The sequence below is a fragment of the Homalodisca vitripennis genome, chromosome 6 (genome assembly GCF_021130785.1).
Source record: "Homalodisca vitripennis isolate AUS2020 chromosome 6, UT_GWSS_2.1, whole genome shotgun sequence".
In the NCBI taxonomy this organism is placed as follows: domain Eukaryota; kingdom Metazoa; phylum Arthropoda; class Insecta; order Hemiptera; family Cicadellidae; genus Homalodisca; species Homalodisca vitripennis.
Genome location: NC_060212.1, coordinates 70076795 through 70104097, shown reverse-complemented (window position 1 = coordinate 70104097; position 27303 = coordinate 70076795). Strand labels below are relative to the sequence as shown.

General features: G+C 31.9%; 2 protein-coding genes across 13 annotated transcripts in view; one reads left to right on the top strand and one right to left on the bottom strand.

The window, feature by feature from the left end:
* LOC124364420 (vesicular glutamate transporter 2-like) overlaps positions 1–22435 on the bottom strand; it is a 41138-nt gene extending 18703 nt beyond the window's left edge. The window contains exon 1 of one of the 2 annotated variants that reach the window (XM_046819908.1): positions 22290–22435. In XM_046819908.1, coding sequence (XP_046675864.1) covers positions 22290–22309 — 20 coding nt within the window. In that variant the 5' untranslated portion in view covers positions 22310–22435. Of the gene's footprint in view, positions 1–1057; positions 1206–22289 lie in introns of those variants that run through there. The other variant, XM_046819909.1, reaches the window with a different exon arrangement.
* On the top strand, positions 1308–18682 carry LOC124364421. Of its 11 annotated transcripts, none has more exons than XR_006922606.1 (10): positions 1308–1502; positions 1648–1750; positions 7768–7894; positions 11010–11147; positions 16282–16373; positions 16451–16495; positions 16700–16872; positions 16949–17166; positions 17249–17467; positions 18556–18682. XR_006922606.1 is itself a non-coding variant. In XM_046819910.1 (4 exons), coding segments are annotated over exons 1-3 (324 nt in total). In that variant the 5' UTR covers positions 16502–16767; the 3' UTR covers positions 17250–17467; positions 18556–18682. The 11 variants fall into 11 exon arrangements, 1 of the variants encoding a protein (XP_046675866.1); XR_006922605.1 differs by having other exon boundaries at positions 1308–1531; XR_006922604.1 differs by lacking the exon at positions 1308–1502 and having other exon boundaries at positions 1538–1750.
* Positions 22436–27303: the final 4868 nt, after the last annotated feature.

Here is a 27303-nt window from a genome sequence, read left to right as displayed (position 1 = left end):
CAAATTTGATAAGTATATTTTTAGTTTGGAAATGTTTATTAATATATTAATTTACATGTTATTTTAGGACTTGCCTTGTAATTTAAGTATATTCATGTCTAGTTCTTCTTTTACATATAATTTTTCATCTTTTTCTCAATAATTTTCATGTTAACTTTTATACTTGTATAATTAAGACTAGTTTGTAGAGTATGCTCTGTAAAATGTTATTTGATGGTTGTTCTATTATTTGATTATAAGGTTCTTTAAATTCAAATTTGATATTTTGACTTGGCTAGCCAATATACAATATCTTTTGCAATCATTGCAATTAATTCGATTGACTAAAATATTCGTATATAAATTTATTTGCTTCCATTGTTTCCATTTTTTGCGTATATTTTTGTCAATAAGATCAAAACAATTGTTTCTAATCATTTTATAAGTGTAACAAAACTTAGAAATTTTAAGCGTTTTTCTTGATGCTTTGTTAAAAACTTTACATCTGCAATTTATGGCATGGAAAAGTTTATATGTCAACAATACCTAATTATTTTATTCTTCTCAAACACTTTGAACTGAAATAAACTCAATCATGCTTTGGTTTGTTTTTCAATTGCCTCTGACCGTCCATCAGAGATAAGATACCGGTAGTTTCAGAAATAAATGGTGGTTACGGTACCTTAATGTATAGGTATCCATGGATACTAGAATAGGCTACTATGGCATCTGTCCTCCAAATATCCTCCAGACAGATAGGAAGAATTACACCAACTAAGACATAACTGTTTTGGAATGGCGAATGTTTTGAAATTATATTTTTGTGTGAAAGCTCTCATGAAAATGACAATATAATATGAACATTGTTAGGCAATGCTATAGGATTAAGGCAATGAGCAGAGTAGATTTTAAAGTTGAAATTTTATTGAATATGATGTCCTTCTACTTTTGAGGATGAAATATTGTAATACATTTTCCATTGGTATTGTTTCATGTACTTGTATAACACGTGAAATAACAAAACATATTTGCTTTCGAACTATTTACTAGTCAATAAATATTGAAGTTAAATATGTACCTGGAAATATCCATTTATGAATAAGAACTGAAGGTAAATACGACGATTTGTACTCGAACAAAAATACTTATTGCACATTTGCGACTTAATAACACTCTTACAATGAGGAAAACGAAATTGTATTTTGTACAGGTTCTTCTGGGTCGGACCTCGGGTGGGAGAATGTTACGTCAGATCAACACAACAAGGTTGACAAGTCGACTTTGGTGTAGCGTAAATTAATTGATCATTACGACGCTCACTATTTCTATCACAAAACGTGTGAACCTACTCGTATTTGAGATGCATTGACAGTATATATATATATATGTATGTATGTATATATATATATATATGTACATTATTCATTCACTGTGACATTACAACAAGCCGAGTAGCGAAGAGCGAAGTTTGCATTACAGGCTGTAATTGACAGCAGACAACCGGCCGTAGAACATTTTCATTAGTTGGTGTTGTGGACTGTTATAGTTTGAAGTTTGTTTTAGTATTTTGTACTGATAACTGAAATGCATAATATATTTTTTGCTGTGTAAATTTTAGCTAAATGTATATGTATAGTGAAATAACTGTTTTTGTCTTTTCACTTTTAGGTTATTAGTAAACCAAATTAAGAAAAGGAAAGATGAAGGATGGAAGACTTATTCAAGTCAAGATCTGTAACTGGGAATAAAGTGGAATGATAATCAATTGCAGGTGAGCTTGGTAATAACTATTAAATAATGTTGTTACAACATTAATAGAATTCTATACTTAAGAGTATATTTACCAATTGAGAAATAGAAAAGTATAATGCATTTCTATATTGCTGTTAGGTTTTTCTTACTTGTTATAGGTTATTGTGTAATTTTAGTATACAGACCTACTAATGAATGCTATAAACAATTTTAGGCATAAAAATGATTTACAGATTGTTAAGACTTGGGGTATACTAAATGAGTACTTTAGCCACTTTATGATATTTGTTGTTTTTCTCAAAAGGAAAGTGTTTTAAAATTAAATAAAAAGGGTAGGGTACGATAAGTGGACCCGGTTTTTTTTATAGAAATTCGCAAACAATATTACTTAATCATACCCATCGATATAATCAATCGATACTGATAATTATTTTTAATTATTAACTTAAATAGTCTACATCAACAGCTGTAAACACTTTAAAATAATAGGCCTACATGTAGGGTGATATTTTAATTTTACATAAGTAATTTTAATTATTAAAAATGTTAGTCAATATTAGAAAACTACACGGCATTGCTTTGAAAGATGATAAGGTATAAATCAAATATATTGTTTTTGTGGCTTCAACATGTTGAACTCGTACCGAAAACCCCATTATGTGAAATTTGTGGGAAAGAAACAACTGTAACTGTGAGAGGAGCAAATATGGTCATCCTCAGTTTTCCTAATTTTTGTTATAATAATTTGTTTGATCACTGTAAATATTAAATTCATATTTTAATATCTTGTTATTAAGGACTATAGATACTTTTATAGTCTAGGATTTGAGAGGCGAATTTTAGGTATCGAAGATTACATTCTTTGATATAAAAAAACGGGTCCGCTTATTGTACCCTACCGAATAAAAAAACTGGCAGATAAAAATTTAATTTTTTAAGGGCAAAAACTTTTATAGGTAGTTGTGTAGTTAATCAATGGCCGACCTGGCAAAATATGAGTTAAGTTTTATTAACCTATTGCTATCGTCCTCCTGAACAAAACAAGGGTAGACGTTAATAAGGGGCCTACACCCGTTATTCGGTTGTTTTTATCTAATGGTTCGATTGTTTTTATCCGAAGGAATAATTCTATATTACAAGTTATTAATCTTAGCATATGATTTCAACTTATTAATTACAGTAATTTTAACGTAAACAATAAACACCAAGAAGTAACTAATATCTTAAGACTTTGAAAATGGCCATGAATATTAGGAAAATGTTTTCATAAGATTTGTTTAGGTGGCTCAATATGTGGATTTGGCGGTTAGAGTACGATAAGGGGACGCGGTTTTTTATATTGATTAGTACAATTATGTATACTTAATATTCATTTATCGAATACATGTTTATAAATTATATCAACATATCTATAGCCATAATCACAATCATATTTTAAATTTAAATAACTAATACAACACACATAGCAATAATCTTACAAATAAAAAATGAGCTCTACTGATCATTTTAGTCAAGTACTGGAAATAGGAAAAAACTCATAAATAATAATGAAATGAAAACATAAAACATATTAATAACAGGAAATACGAAATATGCATAATTATTTATATGTTTTCTCCTGTGTAGCAATGATTAACTGTTTTCGAAAAGTTGTTGTAAAGCGTCTTCTCTAGAAAACCGTACTTCTTTTCTGCACAAATACTCTCAGAGATGATTTTGCTAGCAGATCGGCTGATATGCCGATTTTTAAACCTCTTTTCACTCTCCTTCTTTGTTTATAGTTGATAGCAGTTCGTTATTGTTCAAACATCAGTATCGGAAAGGTATATCGAAAGTTAATAATGAGTAATATCATTTGTCAATATTGATAAAAAAAACGGGTCTGCTTATCGTACCCTACCTGATTTGGCCCCTGGTAACCCATGGGGAGGATTCTTTCACCCATTTCACAAAAGCGGTTACTCAAGCTGTTCATATTAAGTTGGCAAGTTATAAATATTATGAATTCTCTTTTATATCTAAGTCTAGGCCATAGTTGGTTTTGTAATATTATTGATAAAAATTTATGTTTCTAAAATTGTAATTTACAAGATTCTTATTACAAAATATAATAAAATTGTAATTTATTATAACTGTTATTGTATACAATATTTACGTATTGAAGTTGAAGAGGCTAATATATCGAATTGTTCGATAATAATAATCAAATAAAGAGTATAGGCTGCTTATAAGGTATCCCCTAAAAACAATATAAGGTTTCAATGGAAATAATAAATAACAAAGTTATAGAACATTAAAATTGGAACTAGCCTACTTTTCTCGCGGGAGTAATATTTTACGTGGTCATTTTATGATCGTTAGTCAACCTCCTATTGGTTGCTGCTGACATTAGCTGTTATGCAATCTTTGGATACGTAAAATATCAATAATGTTGAAATCATGGGAATTTAACTCAAATAAAAGATGTTTACTTAAGAGTAAAAGTTCATTCAGACTGACACAAGTGCCTCTGGTCATCAGCGCAGGGCAGCACGGTATAATCTGAATTGATTATAGGCTTTGAAGATTTTATTATAATGAAGCTATATTTTTATGTGAAATACAATATACCCATTAGATTACAGACAATAATACAACTTTGCTTATAAGTAGTGTAGTACAATAACTTTTACAATTACTTAACAAGGTTAACATGCCTGATGGTATTTAAATTGTTCTAATAGATGATTCGATATTATCGATCACTCAAGTGTTTGACGCTTATTATACTACTGTAACCATAGAAAACGCAACTTGAAAAAAACACAAATACTGTATATTAACCAAATCATAACTTCCTACTAACTTGCAAGAAAAGTGGTTCCACATTGAATGTTTTAAAATTAATTATTTGTCATTTCAATACCCCAAAAACCTTATATTGTTTTGTTAAGAAGGATAATAGCATTCAGTTAATAACGCGAGTCTCGTTTCCGGTGTGGTAAAAATAAATTTGAATATAATGCATACACATTTAATCAAACTTTAACCATAGGCCTACATAGTATACAGAACAAACATAATTATTATAAATAACGGACCAGATAGATGGTGTATAACTGAACTGTTCTGAGCACAAAACACTCATATAAGGTACCAGGAGCAGATAACTGAAAACCATAGATAACACATAAATCATAGATGCACAATACACAAATATAACCATACATTTACATTTACATTTCAGTTAATAAAAAATTAAGTTATTTGTGATTTCCACCCCCTAAAACCATGTACATTTTTGTTCAGGAGGATGTGGAGAATTTGTTAATAATGTGTTTGTGGTTATATATATATATATATATATATATATATATATATATATATAACTTTTAACCATGTAAAACAAATCTCTCTACAAAATGATAGCTAATCTGCAGTGGTATTTATGCATATAATGATGACGTCAAAACTACATTAGTTTACTAGAAAGTCATAGTTGGGTTAGTTTCAATGGAAACACATGATTCACTAAACTAAACATAGATTGTTCATACAACATTTTCCCAAGGGCTTTCTTTTTTAATGTTGAGCTTGTTTTGACTTTTTTGAAAGATACACCATTTAATTTCCACCTTTAATTATAGTTAGCATCTCCCCAATAAAAACTGGACACTGGATTTAAAGGAGCAAGAGCATCATTTTGTAGCCATTTGACACATTGTTTAATGTTTATAAATGCATTTAGACACATCAAGCGCATGTCATTACTCACTACGCAATTAGTTTTTCTTTGTTTAAAATAAATTATTATCTAATCATTGATATTCATGACCATCTAATATACTGAAAACAAAAAACAAGATGTCGCACCAAATAAAATAATAAATATTTCAAGAAAAATAGATGTCTGCTGCTTTTTAATTTTAAACATTTATATATTCTCCATAAATCAACATTTATAAAATGTTACAAACAATAAAATAACATTTACTTATCTTTAATTGATTTCAAGGAAAAACATGTCTGACTCCTTGTGAAACAAAGAACACATGCACTGTTATTGTTCTTGCCATCAACCAAACACAATTTTTTTACTTTCAATCATAATATCACAGTAAATTAATATCACAGTAAGCTTGCATTATACAGGAGCTATACTTATGTATGTAAAAGAAATGTATTTGCTTCTAATTATATATAATAACAAAACTTTATTCAAACGACCTTTGAGTACCGCTGTACTTACGATTACTCTACAGGTTAAATATGTGTGACAGGATTTTTAAAAATTGTCGAATGGATTACCACTAATAATTATTACTTCTCATAAATACATATATTCTGCAACATGATGGGTGATGGATTCACTCCTGTGACCAGTTTTTAAGGATATCTTTTTAGCTCTTTAATTAGATTCTATTGTTTGTGTGTTTCCAGAAGTTAGTGGATCGGCCAAGTTTGTGCTGTGGATTACAGTAAAATGATCTTTTGTTTTTAAGCCAAGATAGGTTTTCCATAAATCCGTATCGATCGTTGTTCCTGGTTTCACATGTTTTACAATTAGTAGGATAAGTGAATCAGTATTTTGTTTATTTTCTGGGCAAATTTCCAGAATGGAATCTACCACCCCTTTTCTTCCTTTTGGAAATGTCTACTTTAGTGTTTATTTCTAATGTAGCAAACTTTTTGTTTTGCTACCATTTAAAACATTGCTGAATGTTTTAAAATACATTTTGGGCCAATATCTGCATGTTCTTGCCGATGTCATTAGTGTACTCATTACATTAATGAAATAAGAACAGCTGACAATGACGTCGCCAGCCTAATTGGTACATAAATTAAATAAAGACAGCAATGATTAATTAGGAATCTCTATACGTCAAATGTTGCATTAGGTAGCATTGATATTTATAATCGATAATTATGATTCAAATGTCACGGTGGCCGCTTATTATACTTCAACCTTAAACAATATTGTTATTCTGTAAAATCAAAACAGCTGCCAGTTATTAACCATGAAAATCTATAATGTCAAAATTTTTTATATTTGATAGTTTACATTTTCTAATTTAGATTTAATTTGATTGTTGTGGTGGCCGTTTACTATTCTGCAGTCACTAATGCTAGTAATTGAACAGCACCGTCTCTGGCCATGTGCTGATGGTAATGAATGAAAACATCTCTCGAGATCAGGAAAATATAAAATTCCAAAAGTCTGATTACTAATACATGCAAGCTAAAATAAAATGTAAATAATAAAATTGAAGATACAATGCAGCTGTATATAATAAAAAGGAAATCTATATCTGTAGAAGAGTAGAATAAAGGTTGTGATAAAGAAATAAAAGTGGAGAATTAATATTTTGAGAAGGAGCACTTAATAGATAATGCAATCAAACAGTTTATATTAAAAATCAATATTTCAGAGTGGTACTCTATGTTCTGAGTGTGAAACCAGTTGTAGTTAAGAGAAAACCATTGCAGCCCCATTTTATAATATTTATAATAATATAGGTATTTACTACAGATAAAATTAGGTATAATGAAAAGTGAGAAATACAATGATAAATAAAATATATAATATAACTATAAAGAAATTAATGTTCTTCTCCTATGTGTTTGAAAATTACATATTGGTAATGTTACTACGTGGGACATAATATAATTCATTATTTATATTTAGTTCACCCGTAACATAGTGGTAATCTCGGTATCATTTCAACCATCTGAATTCTTATTTATTGTTGCCTTGATCATTGCTATTAAAGATCATTTATTTTCCACCATTTACATTCAAAACTTCTAAAGATTAATGAAATCAATTTTCTTCACATGTTGTATTTCTAATATTTCTTACTATCTTACCTACCTAAGTATATTATATATCCGAATCCTACACAATCTTGTCTACTTATCCCACTCTCATCATTCACTGCCAACCCACTACTCCCACCCACTACCCACTACCCTCTCTTCCCAACGGCATAGTATTAAGGTCAGCTGTATTTTATCCGATCATTGGTTTACAAGTCAACTTTCTTCCTTTTCTTGAAGGTCTAATGCGGAATATGTCTTCAAAAGGATTCTCCAGGCTTCATTATTTGATGATTACTTTAAAAAACAGTTGGACCGGCAGAAATGGCAGGAATATATTCGGCTATGGATTTTAAAACAATATTCTGTAAGTAGATTATACATAATATTTTTGTATTATACTATGTTTATTAAACAAAATTTACTAACAATTTATTTAAAATTTTTTATGTAAATAACTGATATTTTAAAATAAAAATATATTGTACTATTTAAATAAATAATGGGGTTTTGCCTCAGTTAAACAAATTATCACTGTTTGTATTTTATCACATTTGCATTATTATTGCATTTTATTGATCTGGAACTTCTACCTAATGTGTCAACCTAATTTATAATTACTTTTTTGTATTGACACATATTCTGTAGTACTCTACGTTCACGAATAAAGTTTGCTTTGACTTGACTTGACACTAATTGAAAATTTTTTTTGAAATATATTTATATTTCTTTTATACAGCAGAAACCTTTATCAATTGACATATCACTATAACCACAATACCCACAAAACATTATGTAAAAATATAGTATTAGCAAAAAATCCACCCAAACAAAATTTTTGTAGAAATAATTATTCTCCATTTTAGACTGGAATCAAATCAAGAATAATTTATTTTCCAAAACAACTTACATGCACTTATAATACACATAATACAAAGAAGAATAATACTCCTTCACAAAGCTGTACATCTGTGTGTGGAGAAATGTTCTAATTATTATTTCTGAATAAAACATATTAACGTCTTATTCTTTTCTTATTGCCTAAACTAAGTGTATGCAGATTGTCTGTTTAAAACTGACAAAGTAAGTCATCATACTTACTACAGTTTTAAACGTACAATCTGCAAGTAATGGATTAAAGAACCAGAAATTTTCAACCGGAACAAAAAGGATTGGCCATAGGACACCTCCAGGAAACTTGTCAATACATACAACTGTTGCTGCTGTTTTACCTTACAATCTTTAAAGACAGTAACCATCGATGTGAACAGGATTGCTCTTGTTACCAAGTCAGACATGAGTAAGAGTAATACAATTACATTTCATATATTTACACTACATAAAGCCACTACAAATGTATTAAAATTGTTTCTATAATTTTTAATATTTTGTTCAATGCTCATGAATTGTGAACAATTTGAGTCAACAAAATAAAAAATAAATTACTCAATGTTGTTATATTCTTAGTAACTTACTAATGGCTAATCTGCTAACCTGCATGAGTGACAAAAATCAAGGGAAAAATGTATAAAAGATACATGAATTTTAGATTCATAAAAAAAATTTACTTTGCAATTTAAATACAAAATAACACATTCTATCAAATTTTAACTATGCATTTATTATGTACATTAAGATACCTTGCTGTATACTGTTACAATGTAGTTTACCATTTCTCTACCGCCATCATATATTTGTCGAAATATAATAGACATATTTTTATTAGTCACTCTACAAGAATAAAACAAGTTTATTTTAGATGAGTATAAATTAGATTATCATTTTCGTTAATTTAAATATACATAGTGATAGAAATTTGGTAAATGTCAAGTGAATGAAAATTAAACAAGCAAGCAAACTATTTACTTATAGTAACATTATCTGATATGTATACATTTCCTGCTGACAATGAGGCTTTCCATATATGAGTATTCAGTAAATTAGATGGCTAAGATTGACAATATATTCTCTCCTAGAAACAGAGATCCTTTGTACCCATATAATTTAACCATATACCGCAACTAAACAAAAAACAGTTGACATTACTTCTTAAAAATAAAGTATATTTATCAGCAATTACAATATCTATACTGACGTACGAGATTAAACCTTACTCCTAAGATAGTAAAACATATAAAAAAATATGTTCAATAAATAAAAGTATGCCTTTATAAGTAAACAAGTAGCCTACAGCATTATAATACCTATATTGATTATGATACTTATGATTTTTGTGACATTAATACTATCTTAGTTAGGATTGAATCAGGTTGCTATAAAAAGCTAATGTTATCCTTGTTACACTCAATATATGAAAATATACATATACATCATATATGCAAACATACTCACATATACACCTGCACACATACCCACATATATTATTTTCAATGTGAAATTTATTCATAAGTTTTGATTGAACTATAAATTAAAGTTTAGCAAACCTAATACCTTTGTTATAATTTTTTGTAATATTAATACAAACTTTAGTTGAGAATCATACAACAAGAATAGCAACAAGAATAGTGACTTTATTCATTAAATGACTTATTTAAATCGGAAATTAATGTATTAATCTGTTTAGTTTTTAATTGTGGAAAACCTTTAGCGTTATAACTCTACATTACTTATTTATAAAATGTAAATAACCTGTTTCGTAGTAGAAAACATAGGTACTGATAATAATATGATATGATAATGCTAGTATAATATTTAAATTAAGTAATTTAATTTAAACATTAGTAATAAATTAATAGTTCTATTATTAGTTTATGTTTATCAATAAATTATTTTTCTGTAATACATGATATCAATCATATGTGATTCAGAAAATACAGTCCAAAACATGATGAGTAGTATTGAAAAATAATTTATTAAATGAAAGATTTTGTCTCAGTTAGAACCATTAAATGGTATGGTCCAAATTCTATATTTCTATTAATAGTTTAAGAATGTGGAGCCTTTCATTGAAAATTTTAAATTTTATTAGTTTTATTTAGATAAACCCAAAGCAAAAAACACGAATGTACGGTACATTAGTAACAATAAGAATATTAGCAGATTATCGAGGTCCTATGCCATTGAAAACCAATAATTAATATTATAAATTTAGTGTTGTTAACTGAAACATTTTAAGCTTTGCTATAGATAAAATTGTATAAATATTACCAATACCTGACTATATTACATATCGCCAATGAATGGGCATTTAATTTTTCCAACATGAGAACTGACAAAATTATATCAAATAATCAATAAACTCTGTCTGAATGTACTGACAAAAACATTCTAGTAGTAACAGGGTAGTCTACTGAACAATTTGAAATTTAAATTGATTTATAACAAGGAGTGGGGTATATATAACAATTGATGAATGAAGTAAACAAAATATTTATGTACAGTAATCAGTATATGCCATTTATTTATAGTAATGTACTGAACAATAGGGATTTGATTAAAACTATTTTCTTTCACAACTCTAGATCTAGAAACATCCGTTCAAGTACTGCAGTGTGTATAATATGATCCCTTGTCTACCCCTCGTCAAAAGAAACCCGTGAGTCAGACAGTGGATTCCAGGCTGAACCAGTGGTCCTAAGTGTTCACACCCTAAAAAGAAGGTAAGAAATTACCCTGACAGTTTTACGATGAGGACCTACAATACGTTTACCGTTGTTTATTTACTAGACAAACATACTATAAATATATTTCAATTTACATTTGATAAACTACTGTAGCCTTTCAACATTTATATTTTATTACTGACTAGATAGGAGACTGAGCCCCTAGATACAGTAGTAGTAATAAGCTCAAAATATAATCTTATAAATAAAAATGAATCGCTGAATGTCTTGCTAATCCTGGGATAAGTAATAGCCACTAAAGATAGTGTAATCTATTGATCCATTTTATATTTGAATTTATAGATGGGGTCCTGAAGATGGAGAATGAATCTGGTTTTTATATGTACCTCTGAAATTTCTCAGGATTTGTCTTCAATATTTTATGATATTTTATTGAATAGCGCCAATGATTTCAGTAGCAACTGAACTATTTTAGCTCAGTGTGGAGAAATCTTAAACCTAAAGCCAGACTAATGTCAAAGTCCTTAGCTTTTCAGTTAACACCCATATGATGTAATAAATAAGGCTACTTCACTGTTGTTGATTTAAATTCCAATAAAATAAATCCAGACAAAGAATTGCTTCTGCCCGTAACTTTTGATATTTTTAATGGTAAAATTTACGACCCCCTGTTTAAATGTGCAAAAATTATTGTACTTATTATTCTTGACTGGTTGTTAAAAATACATGTACTCTCTGGTGATTAAGCGAAAAATGAGTTTCAAGATCAGTCATGCGTACTCAGGGAATTTTCGAAATTAGAGTTATTTTAACCAGGGACCCTGAGAATATCCATGGAATATTTCAGTACAATCATTCCAGTAGATGTTAGTAGATGTGATTTAGTATATTATAGATTACCATTCAATGTTTATTTTGTTAGTGTTGCATAATTTCGATAGTTAAATTTTATTTACAACTGAATTTCAATGTAATGGAACTGCATTGTTTGCCTATAACTTTAAGAATTAACAGTGATGTAGTCTCAAAGCAAGGAATACTACACATGTATTCATTGCCTCAGATAAGGAGGTCACTACCTCAAAATTAATTGTGTCGTTAGTAGGCAATACTTTCATGGTAGCCAATCTCAACTTAAAATGTCCCTTCTAAAGTGACATTTATACTCACTGTTATTTGTGTATTTTGTAATATTAACCATGCTCATTTCCTTTTGCTCGGTTTCAAATATATTTAAAAGTGCATCAGCAAGCACGTTATCAGCAGAACTCTAAAATTCCTCTTCAAACGGCAAATTTGAAATTCTTTCAATTCACCGTGATAGTCTACCCTCTATGCGTTAATGATACCTAATATAAAAACCTTTTAATTCATAAATAATTTAAATTGTTTACTTCTGAAAGTTCATGTGGTTTCAATATACATGATTTGGCTACTAGTGCTTCTTTTTCACAAACACTGTATTCATAAACTCGTGCATCAGTAAAGTTCCTAAGTAATAGACTATAGGCTACAATTTTTGTTCACTTTTTCCTTTAATAAACAGCTCTTTCTGCTAGCATCTGACATTAGAATAAACTGTTTTTGCAAATCCGGGAACTGGAGTAAAGAGGGATTGAAATCCAGGCTAAAATGGAATTGCAATCCTAGAATAATTATATTTTTGTTTCTCAACTTCCCAATGGTCCAGTATGATAAAATTTGATACACTTGTGCCTTATGCACTCACCAGAAAAAAAATAATTTTCATTAAGATTACCCATATGGGTTTAAATAGGGGTTCTACACCTAGACAAACTATATATTTGTTTCTCAACTTCATGGTGGCCTAGAAGTAAAACTAGAAAATAAAATATATATATATACCTTATGCTTCCAACAGACAAAGTATTTTGTATGAGTTTCAACCACCCATGGGACTTGAAATAGGTTTATCCTAGAAGCAATATATCTAGGGTTACAACTTCTCGCTGTCCTATAAATGTGAAATTTTACCCACATGTTTATTATACCCTCAGCAGGCTACAGTCACCTGTAAATATATATATTTATATAATACATGTACAGGTGACTGAATGGACAAATTGAAAATCAAGTGAAAAACAATGTCAATTGTACGAAAAAAAAACTGTATTCAATGCAATTCTAACAATAAATATGAGATGAAAACAATTTATAAAACATTTACATTAATTCTAATAATAACTGTGAAAATCTGTATTCAAGCAACTTTTCAGGACAGTGTGTTAACATACAGCATTGAAATAGTGTGTAATTATCCATGGAATTTACGTTGGCAATACTCGAGCGGTAAATTTTGTGCTACAAGTTGGTCTTCTTTGTTCAGCCACTAACGTGGCCAGACACAACCAGTTCTACTCCATTCTTTTCTTACAAAATTTCTTAACTCGACTTTAAAAAGTGTTTAAAGTCTTTCAAAATTATTTAGAAACACGTTTTTTAATTTTTCATAAAAAACTATATATTACATTATCTTCATTACTCAATGAAAATAATCAGATGTTCCTTAAATGTGTATGCATAAAGTTTGCTTTCAATATTCTTAAGCTGTTTAATAAAAATGTTTATTCTACAATATTACCCCTATTACATTCTTTTTCTTTAATTTTCACATAATTAAGAACGATATAAGAGACATACAGCGAGACCACTTGATCATACTTTCTACAGTCAATTCTGTTTTAAAATAATACACAAGTGAACTCAATTGAACCCAAAGAATTTTGAATTGCAGATTAAAATAATTTCTGGTTGGTACATATTCAGAGCTAAAATTTGTTTTACATTTTACACCACTAAAATTTTTGTTGAAAATATCTAATTCTAGGTTACTTAAACTACTTACATCTAACTTATTTTTACGGGCTAATTTTATCCTGTTATATGTATATAAAGAATCTATAGATATAATATTTTTTATCTCAAATCTAGTGATAATATTCTTTTGAATATTTGAAAGGTTTTAGTTATTTTTATTGCTCCAAATGGTTATTACATAATTTAGAAACGACAAGACAAATGCTGAAAATACTGTTATAAATAAACTGTTCTTCTTTACATACATATAGAGGTTTAAAATCTTTTTTAATTTGTCTCTCAACATGAAAGTGTTGGTAAAAAGTTAAATATATATATATAAATATATATATATATATATATATATATACATTAAATTGTATAAATGGCAATTGCCTTATTTAATTTCAATAAACATTGAATCGCAAAAAGTACTTGCTCCGCCGGGATATATATATATATATACTGTATATGATACAGCCTAGGTGTTTATAAGATTCAACTTTTTTAATATCTAATTGTTCATCAGTTTCTGAGAACTATATGTATTCTGTATTTTGTACGTATAAAGTTAATTTGTTTAGTTGAAGCCAATGTTTAATTTTTGTCAGGTCCTCGTTTGTTTTTTATTTATATATAATTCATTGCCTTTGACTAATGCTTTATCATATGCAAAGAGTACTAGTTTGCTATGAAAATTTAGATTTGTGATACTATTGATGTATGTTAAAAACAAAAGAGGGCATAGACAACTTCCTTAAGAAACACCACAGGTGATTTTTTATAAATTTGAAATTTTGTTTTCAATTTTTGCGTTACAGAACCTGTTATCAAGATAACTAGCAAATTAATCTAGATATTGACCTCTAATTCATAATTTGTACAGTAATATCTTAAAGTCTATAGTATCAAAGGCTTTCTTAAGGTGTAGAAATGTAATTAATGTATCTTGATCAATGCTGTTTACAACTAAATGTATTGCTTCATCAGTATTTTTGTTAACTCTAAAACCAAATTGTTTTCTTGATAACAGGTTGTATTTTTCAAAAAACTATATAATCTCTCATATAAACATTTCTCAAAAATCTTGCCAATTATTGATAATAAACTGATTGGCCGAAAATTGGATGGATCTGATAAAATGCCTTCACTTTTATAAATTGGAATAAGTGTCTATTTTTAGTTTATCGGGAAAAATGCCCATTTCAATAGATAGGTTAAAAATATATGGTAATAGTTCACTTAATAGATAAACAAGGGTTTTAAGTGGTTAAATTGGGATTATATCTGATCTAGATGTTTTGTCATATTTCAAAAGTTTAATTCTGTTCTCAATTTATAGTTTGGTAATTACAGAGCGATATATAGAATTCGGATTTGTTTTAAGTTTTTCGTATTCTAAATCTGGAATTTTAGATGCTAATATTCTGAACCGATGTTTGCAAAAATATCTGTTAATTTAATTTATATCACAAGTGTATCCACAAGGTTTTTTAGATTTATTAAAAAAAATTTTTAGAATATTCCATTTCAATTTAGTATCAGATAATTTTTCAATCAGTTCTTTATAGTAATTTTCTTTTAAAACATTACAATAATGTTGATTTTAGATTTATAGAATTTTGAAAGTTCATTTTTTTGTCTGAAGAGCTTGTTTCTAATTTTAATTTAAGTTTTAATGCCAATTAAAAAAATTGAATTCTAGCGTGGTGTGGAATTTGACCAAGTCTAACGATTGCAATGGGTAGGTACTCTACCTTAAGTTTCGGCTGCATAAGCATAACATCGACTGCACATGCGCTTTCAGCACCTGCACTCGCTACTGCATTCGGTCGCTTCTCTTCTCTTCAGCATGAGCAGTGTAAGTGTTGTACTTCCTTTGGCCACCACCGGTTGGATGAGGACCCGCCAGGTCTTCATTTTGCTCATGACTTTGATACCGCTGATTTACGGCAACGATCCGGAGGTACTTATTATTTATATTGTTCTTATTTTGAGTTATTTCAACTATTTCTTAGGTTGTACACTGGTAAACTTTTGTTTAGGAACTACCCTCCACCTCGTCCGGATGGGCCATGGCCCACGTCTTCCGATAACACGGGACCGCTATTTTCTGACTGCTACGGGAGCGGTGATTCGTCTGACCATGGTTAGCCATATACTCATTTGATCTTATTTAATATTTGCTTCCTTAGGTTACCGACGGCTACATATCGTTTTATTTTTCAGGATTACGTAAATGATGAAGCCTCCATCCCTCCCCTTCTTCGCAAGTTGGACTTTTATCCTTTTTTATCCTTGTATTGTGTTGATTATGTACTACGGCAGTCACTATAGCCGGACTCTATTACAGGACGAGTATGATGCCGAGTTCCGAAGGATGTCTAGGTCGGCGTCATGGGTGTTTACGCGGTACGGACGAATGATTATCGCCAGCTTTAAGAGGTGATTTCTTTGATCCTGTTTACTATTCGTGCGGTATTGACCATAGGTTTATTTACTAATGTGTATGTCATTTTCAGATTCCGCGGTCGGCGTCAACTGCAACCCGGCAAACGTAGAATATGGTGAGTGAGAACATGTAATTACTCGACCATAACCACTTGATGTCACTAGTCCAGTAACCTGATTATTTACCTGCTTTATTTGTCAGAGTGATTCTGAACCATCCACTGCTGGCTGGGCCGGCCCCCGGCTCGGTAACTCGCATCGTAACGACAATGTAATATTTTCCCCCTGTTCAGTCTATACTATATATAACTTTATTGCAGATGGAGTTGTGCTACACGGGTCGTAATGACACCTGTCATTGACACCACCCTTCCTAGCAACATCACTGATGAGGCTCTTATCGAGGCTGCCGATAGTCATAGCTGAGATGAATTCCAGCGTAGGGGCTGTCAGGGAAGTGGCAGCTCATCTTAGCGCATCGGACACGTTGTCGGTTAGTAGATAGGGATCGCACATATCGTAGGTTTCGCTCTATGTACAGAATCTGAATATCCCTATTTTGTTGACAGCTAAACAATTCCTGGGATTTCCGTCGGAACCCGTTGACCCAAATACAATCCACAGAGGATCTATCGGATTTCTACAGGCGACTTGGGGATACCCAACCTACGGTCTCTCCCATAAGTATTGGTTCCTTCCACTCGGGCCTGTCACCCATCCTCTTATCCAGGGGGTCACAATTCACCGTTGAAGCGGAACCGATACCTCTCAGCTCTCACCACTTATAGTAGGTCTCACTCCCTACACTCGCTACATTGCATCCATAGCACGCCATTTGCTTATATCTTTACTTATGTTTTTTTATATAGATCCCGAATGGCATTCCAGGGAATCGGTGAGGGTTCTTGAGACGGTCCGTCTCGTTGCGAGTGATGTGGTGAACACCACTAACCAAGCACTCGGAGCCGGTGACGTATTACTCACCGTCGCCCCGTCCGCTTGGAAGGTAGTCACACGCCTTCTGCGTGACGTCCTACTCACGACCGCCACCAGGATGGAGGAAGCTAGGCAGCGGAACGCACCTGACGGTGAGCCTCTGTGAGAATCCACCAAATCACTTATTAGGAGCGTGAGAATCCACCAAATTGCTATATTTTCAATATTTCTAACAGGTATTTCCAATATTTTAATAGGATAAGAGTGTAAGGAGGGATTTTCTCCCACAGCCAGAGAGGTCGGGGCTTAGCCGCTCTCCTATTGGCTGGCGCGGCCGCCATCCTGTGACGTCACCTTTAAATGACCTTTTCTAGGCTAGAAATGTAGACAGAATCTGGTGTATTAAAATAGTAACCTTGGTATATATGTCATTATGTTGTGTCAGATAACAAACTAATTATTTTTTATAAGCAACTGAGTGAATACCAGTATATATTGGAGACTGGTTGTAACAAATACAATATAGCCAAAATGTGGTGAAAGCATACTATATCGGCCAGTTAAGCGGCTGATGCCTTGCCCATCTTATATTAACTCAAGCTAATACAGCTATATTTCTAACATATGTCTCGTTCTTTCCTAGAAATTTTGCCTGGCCTACTGCCATATCCATGAATACTGGTTCAGGGTCCACTTCAATAGGTTCGTACTCCATGATAGGAAAGTTTTAACCGTCAAATATTTAAATTAAATTATTTAAGCTATTTGATTAAGAAAAACTTTTTAAAGTATAATGCAGAGTAATAATATGGAGTATATTTATAGTAATATTAAAGGCTATATTTATGATGATGTATTTATGGTAATGTAAAATAATTATAGGGTTATAATATTTTACCTTTACTTATTTACTACTACGACTACAAAGCAAAAATATCTAATAGTAAATGATAATATTGTATTATGAATAACGTTGAAAAATTTAAATTGAATATTTATGTCACGACAAAATAAGAAAGTATTTTTAAGAATGAAGAGTGACACTCGTCCTGCCTCTTTGCCTATCTGCACGGATCTAACGAGAGAGATCAAAATGTGCCAGCCTTATAAGCATCCACTAATCAGAACGCTGTGATGCTATTTACAACTAGTGTTAGACGCGCTTATTCCGGCGTATAATAAGAGGCGTGAAGTTTTCTTGTTCAGACCTGTCTAACACTGAGTCGATTTTATGTTGCAGTTTTCCGGCTTGGTTCCAGCGGCTGGTATCATGACCTATTGCTACTTGTGTGGTGTTGGCACAGAATGTCAGTGTATATAATGTTTGTTAATATGTTTGAACATATTAAATTAGTGTTTTACTAAAACTGTTTTATTTCAAAATATGATAACTTCCAAGCATTGAATTATATTTTACAATAATGTAATGAACTTATTGTTGACTGTCACTGGCATGAAACAACTGACCGCCAACGTTCCAGCCGATCGCACGTCAGGTGCACGCGAGCCCTTAGTGACCTAGCATCTACTCCGGACTAACTTCGAGATGATGGGAGTCTGCAAACCTGAAGCGAGACTCTACATCATCGGCTAGAGGCCAAATCCACCTGTGGCCGGTATCCGCTGCGATGTACAGATAGCGGGTACCAACGATCTGGCTTCAGGTAAACAGCAGAATATAATTGCCACCTGGAGAATTATATAATTACCAGACCATCTCTACTCTGTCATATCGCCACGATCTGCCTGGAGATGACGATACTAATCAAGAAATCGCCCCTCGTAAACGTCTACCTCCAGGGGTGGGCCTAGTAGAAACACGACGCTCGATTCTCGGATTTTAACCAGATAAAGCGGAAGCTGTTCATGAGGCACGGTATTCATCTGTCCAGCGAAACAAGAGAAAACTAGCTGGTTTGGTATAACCTTCACCTAATGTATCACATCCATCCTCGGCTGAACCGCCGTCATCGACTTTGCAGTCTCCGAGCGTTGCCGCCGCGATGTCTGCCGATGCTGACGGTAAACTGACTGTAGGTCCACGTCTTAAAAGGACCATTTCTTACCTATTTCTTAAGACCGCCCAGTTAGAAGACTGACTCCGCTGTACTAATTGCGTTGCTTTGGCGATGAATGAAAGAGGCGTGATAGTATAATTGTTTGTATGAATTGTATTATTTGTATGAACGGCTGGAATTTTAGAAAACCCGTATTAACTTTTGCTATACAATATACATATTGTCGCCGCAATTTTTGATTCTACTATGCTCTACCCGCATATCTCCCAAGGCTCATGTATATCATATTACCTCTCGAGGAAGTATTAATCCACTACTGAGTTGTGAGTCTACGGAATGACCGCCGTGCCGTTCTCCCTCCAGCACTGTTGAGGTTATGTTCCCCTGCTCCCACCAACCGTGCGGCGCCATCTTGCACGGGAGAAAAGTGAGGTTACGTTGCCCGCCATCACCATCAGCGCCGCCACTCTGCATAGGGTTTCTGCCAAGAAAATTGAGGTTATGTTCTCCAGTTCCCGCCAAACAAATTTCCTTCACTCCGTTTCTCGCTAAAAGTTTGTCCCTCACTCTAAAGCTAAGAGTGTGGGAATCCACCAAGTTGCTATGCTATCAATATTTTTTAAAAGTATTTCCAATATTTTGACAGGATAAGAGCGTGATTTAATGATATTTCCGGTGTCATGAGGGATTTTTCCTGCTCGGCACAATCTTGGATCACGTAACCCTTTCTCGACCACGGCCGGTCCACAATTGTGGGGATATGTCTACTTACATTTCTAACACTACCAATAATCAATACTCCAGAATAAAATTTGCCAAGTCATGGATGAGTGAAGTAACTTTAGAAAAAACACTTTATATGGTCTTCCAAGTTACACCTCGATCTAGATATATTTCTAGGAACTTTGTGGAATCTACATCCTTCATAAGAGTTTCATCCACTATGACAGAAGAAGAATTTTGATTCAACTGCCGAAGACAGAATAAATAACATAGTACTTTGATTTATTTGTTTACAAATTGATCTCGAAAATATTTTGAATGAATAAATTGAGAGCGATGAATGATTTGACTTCGAAGTTTTCGTTTGAGAAAGATTTGATGCAGAGTCGTATCATCCACGTATTGAACCATCTTTTCATCTTGGAATAACGAGTTCACCTATTTACATGTAGAATAAAAATAATGGATCCAAAATCGATATCTGCTTGACTGTAAGGATCATTTTGACTGTATTTCACAACATGCGACCTGAACACTACTCTCTATCTCTGAGATAAGTTAAAATCTATGAGTGTAGCAGACCTCAAATGCCGCATACTTCTAACTGATGCTGTCAATAGCTTTGGAAAGATCTAGAAATATGTTCAACACATAATAGTTTTTTTTAAGTCAACGGCAGCTGTTTCTGAGAGGTTTGTAACAGCATCAATTGTGGATTTATTTTTTCTAAATCTAATTGGGTTCATCACACATTGCAAATCATTCTAAGAACTTTGGAATCTTTCTGAGAAAGTTTTTCCAAACAACTTGCTGATGATCGGTAGAATTGAAATTTGGCAGTAGTGACCGACTTGGGAAGGGCCGTCCTTTTAGAAAACTGGTTTGTTTGGTAGTTTTCTAAAGTTATGGAAAAGTGCCATGTAGAAAACAGAGATGGATGAGACGCTTAATGGGAATCAAAATATATCTGCAGCATCTTTCTAGTGGCCAACTGACATCCCATCGATCTCACATGACTTTTTAGGATTAAGTCTCTGCACAATGCGAGCCACCTCTGCCTCCTCTCGGGGGACAAAGTCATAGATGCCGATGAGTTAAATCCATAATTTGAGTGCGATGTTCATTAAATAACGAATCAGGCAAAGCAATAGACGAAAAATAACTGATGAATGTTTTAGAAATTTCTAATGGGTCTTCAATTAATTTGTCACTGGTTTCTATTTCGGGACATTGGACACTTGTATTCTATGTAGTGTTTGTGTGTAGTGTATGTAGTATTATGATGTTCCAGGCTGTTTTTGAAAAGTGGACGTAGTATTTTAATTTTTTATTTAGGTCATAAGTTTTTACGGCTCTTAAAACTTTTCAAGAAATTCTTTTATAATTTAGAAAAATAATTTTCATTCTTTGGTATGATTATTGATATCCGCAAAAATATCTAATGATGATACTTAAGTCTTTCTCGTGATTTTAAAATACCAGAAGTGACCCATTTTCTTGTTTGATAATTGATTAATTTATTATAAATCTTTAATGGGCCTTCAATTAACTGGTCTCTGGTGTCTGTTTTTGGACATTGGACGCTTTGATGACTTGGATTCTATGTGATGTATATGTGTATTTCTGCATTTTTATGAATTATTTTAGATTTTTGCACTAATTGGCCGGTATGCAGAGAGACCGGGGGTCGTCTAGAGACTCGCCTACAGTATCACAGAACCGCTGGGTCAAGAGGTCGGTGCTATCAATAATATTGTTGGAGGTTTTATTTTTAAAATAATCAAGATTAATTACTATTAAATTTCATACTTGATTTGAGTAAATTGTTGTTAATATTCGCTATCGTAATATACGAATGAGCGGAGCATATCGGGAGTGAAGAATTTTCTGTAAAATCTAGAAACATTAATTTAAATAACACATCCAGGTCACGGATGTTGTCGACTCACTGTCCCTCCCTATGGAAACGTGCCGTCAGCAACCCTAGTAAAAAATAGGCGTGGGCCTATAGCCCTAACAGTCAGCCGGCTCTTGCTTGTAGTAGAAAGATCATATAAATGCAAATGGCCGTGCTATCCAAGTGAATTCTATGTCCGATTTTTCAATATATTAACGGTTCCTGGAGGCCAGACTCAAAGACATAATGTTCTAAAAGATGATTTATTTATCTATAAACACTTATGTGGTAAATTAATCAGATAAAATATAAGCAAAGTAAGCAATGGAGACTTACTTGAATTGTAACGTATCCATGTCACAGCTGTTACTAGACACTATAAAATTAATACGTGATAGTATAATACATACAAATTAAATTAGTAGGAACTTTTATCCAACACATGATTGTAGCAAATAAGTTCTCTAACTGTTATCACACTTTAACACTTGTTTTTTTCAGTCACCTTGACACTACCACAGTAGGCAATAAAAGTCAGAATGCTAATTGTTTACAACTGATAAAGTCTGATTGTCTTTTTATCACTGGCAATTTCTTGAGATTAATGTTCTTTGTTTTTTAATAATACATGCCCCAGATAATTTTTCAAAATGATTTATCTCTCAAGATGCACGCCACCTAGGTATTTCAAATATAAAAATATTCTTGCGGAGAATGCTTTGTGTACAAAGTCGGAGTAAGCCATACTAGCGTGTCAGGTAACAGGTTCGGCTGAGACTACATGCAAAATTTCAAGTATATAGCTACGTGTATTTCTATGTCACATGTAAAATTTATTAACTCAATAATTTTTCGTTGTTGTCATGGTTATCCATAGGACCAATGTAAAAATGTTCACTAACATGCATTTTATCGTTCGTATAACCTCTTTTAAAGTTATGGCTAAGTTGTTTGATTTACAACATATTATTACATCACTACCAAGATGTGTCATGGGCGTATTTATCAGGGTGTAAATTAAGTCCTGATACGCCTAGATATATTCCAAACGGATTGAGATATCGATGTACATCCTTCCCCATACGTATCAAAATACCTTTAGGGGTTTTTTGATTGATAAAAAACATTTACCTAATTGCTGTTCTTTTTTATAGAAACACAATGTTATGGATAAAACATCTCTACGGCGTTTCTAGCAAAAGTTATGGGCAAACAACCCCTTACTTTTGTAATGCAACCCAGAAAAAAGACACCAAAATCAAGCCATGCAAGAACAAAAGAACCAAAAATGTGCGCAACAGAAACATTAGTACTTCGTAGAGGGTTAAGCTAGGCACCTCAAAGTCTTACTAAAAGATATCACGCATATGTGTATTAGGTGCATTAACCCTACAGCGTATTATTTTGTTGCGTTATTTGCCCATAACTTTTACTAGAAACAGCGTACAGGTGTTTTCTTAGTATCATTTTGTATTAATTTATTGAATAGAACTTTAAAATTAAATGTTACAAGATAGGTTTTACAGTTTTAAATTTTAAAGTTATACTTCATACTCCACTTTGAAAAAGTGAGAAAAATGTTTTATCATTCTAAAAATTCCAAAAAAGTATTTTAGTAAATATGGTAAAAGGTTGTACATCGATATCTCAATCAGTTTTGAATATATCCAGGCTTATCAGGACTTAATTTACACACTGTAGGACTATATACGAGGTATATCCAAAAAGTAAGTGAACTGAGGGTCTCGCGGCCGGGAGGATGGATTGTTTCCGACATGTTAGTCAAAAGAAAATCTGCCGTGCATCCTGATTCCTCCCCTCCGTAACGAGACCTGCTCCAGGTCAGTACGTTGGGAACTGTCAATGCAATAATACGTTTCGTGAAAAATATCAATCCAACATCCCTCCGAGTGCGAAATTTCTCCGTTATCTCAATTGGAAGGGAAAAACACAGGGATTGTAAAGGCAAGTACAAGATAAAAACTAATTCAGTTTGTGGAGCAGTCATTACAGTTATCAAAATCTAATGCTAGAGCACCTTTATGTCAGTATTTTCCTTATCTATACAAGAGCAGGTTTATTGAAAGAGTTTGTTGGTGGGTGACATTGCAAATCATTCCCCGGAGGCTTATAAATCTATATTGTTAGTTAGTTCGAAAATATTACAATCCTCTAAAATTGAGTTTTGGAAATAAATTTATTTCATTACAACAATTAGCCTAAATGTAAAGATATAATTTTTTTTATTATTCCCGTCTAGGTATTTATGTCGTTCTAGAATCTTTTTAACGTCCCAACAGCAAAACTACTCCAAGTTATTCTAAGAATCTCAATGATTTTTAAAATGCTAGTGAATATAAATCGTTTACTGAAGTCAAGTTTTTTATCATTTCATAAAATAAGTGTTACGGTAAATAAAAAAATTAAATGATATTAGAATTTTAATGAGAGTAGTTACTAATAATGCCTGTACTCAAATGTCATTGTTTATTTGAAAGTTGTGTTTCTCTTACATGACGAAATTACTGATTAGGTATCTTAAAATATTCTACAAAGTAGGGTCAAGATTAAGATGTAAGTATATTATAAATACAAGGTTTAGTCATTTATTTTTATGGATGAATTCTTGTACAACTCACAGCACAGAGAGAAGTTGGACTATAAACTTTGAGATATCTCAGTTTAGAACCTCTAAATTCAACCGTAAACTTTAGAACATTTGACGCTTCCAACCTATAAACCTTTGTATATAGACTGACAGTGCATTCACATATAGTAGACTAAGTATAGTTAGTCTACACAGTAAACCTGACATCTTATGTTTGTGCATCTGTTACTGTTTTGGAATAACTTTTTTTGTCTCCATGTAATTGTCTTATAAAAGATTTTATATGAATTAAATACGTGTCTGTAAGTTCAATATCAGTATTTATATTTCTAATAAGTATTGTATACGTCATAAGTAAGAAATGCCTGTTCTCTCCATGGTTTTCTGTCAATAAAATTGCATTTACTGTATTGCTTTGTAATTCCACTTCTTCCCACTATGTGTAAGGAAACCAAATTCAATTACTTACATATATGCAATTGCAATTTTCAATGCCTAGAACCAGAATAGGTAAAATTCAAAATATATTAATGGGTTTGACTTGTTGCCAAAACGTGCTGTTACTTTTGTTATGCTTTCACTCTATAAAAATGTAAACAAATCGAAAATACTGGTTACATTAATTCAACATATGGTCGTGCTGTCATAATTTTTACAAACCAGACTCTTAAAATGTTAACAATTTTAGAGATCAAGATGGGATCTTTTGCTGCATTAGAGACCAGTGGGGCGTAGACAGATGGATTTTAGAAATAAGAATATCTATATATTCATTACATGAACCGTAAGAACGTCCATGTAAAATTTCAGTACAATCGGTTGATAGTTTACGCGTGAGAGCAAAACAAACAAACAAAGGCTATGTCGCATTTATAATATTATTAGGATAATCTCTGTTGTATTTCAACAGATGTTTTTAAAACAGGGGTTTTTGGGCGCGCATTCAATTTTCTAAAGAAATGTGATAATGATCACTTTCTTATCATATGAAGTTTTTAAGACTTTTACTGTTAAATAGCCTAAATAATATAAAACATTTTTAATTTAAAAAATTTAGCTGTACACTACATTTTAACATGAGACATATAGCTATTCTCTAATTAAAAAATCAAAACAAAATGACATCAGTTTGAAGTTGTATGAAGTGCTAGAAAGTTCGAATATGACAGTTTGTTTGTATTTGATCCAGGAATAATATCTTTAAAGGTTAGTAGAGTGGTAAAAATGTGTTAGTACTTATATGTAAATACAACTATACAGTAGCTAAATAGGTTTATATTGAGGCATTTATAACGATTTTAAACACTTTTAACCCGAATAAACCCCCTTTCCTGTTAAAGTGTTTATAAATATCTTTAAAACATAGGAAAATTCCCAAGGAGGGGAAAAATATTATAAAATGTGCTAAAACGAAGAAAATGTTCGCTGCTTAAAATTTAGTCAGGTTTTTAGTTCCGAAAATACAAATTTATCTCATTTAATTGTTTTGCGACTGAAACATTATTAAGTCAAGGAGTCTACATATTCTAAAATAACTTGAAACCAGGAGCCAAAGTATATTTTATTAAAAAAATGTTCGTTAACCTTTTAATCAAGCTAGAACTGTACATACTAGGCCTACATAGTAACGTAGTTGTTAATTTTATTACAATAATTAAACGGCAGCTATATTGAAACTAAACGATGCAACAAGATTTTCAATGAACTTATCTGACACATTTATAAGATCAATTATTTTACCAGGTTAAAACTAGTTTGGTCTTTTTTTGACGGTTATAATTTCCTCAAGCCACTTTACATAGTCTAAATGTGCTCCTTTAATACAATTCATGCCTTAAACCGATGTATTACATATAATTTAAAGTTTTGTAGATAAAATGGTATTATATTAACGATTACATGTAATATATTGTATGCATGTATTGTGTAACACACAACCGAGTGCGTATCAGCATCAGACAGGTACGACAGAGAGCAAAGTGATTGCGACTAGACGAGCGTTACGACTTCCTCGAGTCGTAAAATGTTCTCAATTTAAATTCTGCAGTTTAGGCTGCAACTTACTTTGAGGACTTTGTGTTTAATACGTGCAGCGTAATGTTATAATGCATGTGTAATTGTCATGTATATAACTGTTAGTAAAACGTATCTAAGTTGATATAAATTAATAAGTGAGAACTACAGTAAGTGAGTTGTCTTATATTTACATTAAGATTATTTTATATAAAAAATATCCTTAATCTTTTTATTTAAAATAATTCTAATAATCTCTTTCCTCCAGTCTACACTGACATAATACCCGTTATTCCAATAGTATAGGAATGCGATCTGTAGAGTGAATAAATAGATCTCAACTACTAATTGCTACTATATCTCGCAAACTTTTTATCGAAATATTTCTTCAAATTTAAACACTATTAATATTTTTTAGAACTTTCAATTAAAAAACCGCGTAAATAGCATAATTTTTTAACTGCATCAGAGGCCGAGTCACTGATAGCATACAAGTATAGTACGGTTTTGACCGCTGCCCCACTCCTCCCCACCAACACACACACACACACACACACCACACACACACACACACACACACACACACACACACACACACACACACACACACACACACACACATTGACTCCAGACATTACATAGACATTGGCTACGTATAGTTTAGGGTTGTGGCTTACATCGATTCGATCAAACAATAATTGTTACATATTATCCTTTTCTGAATATTTG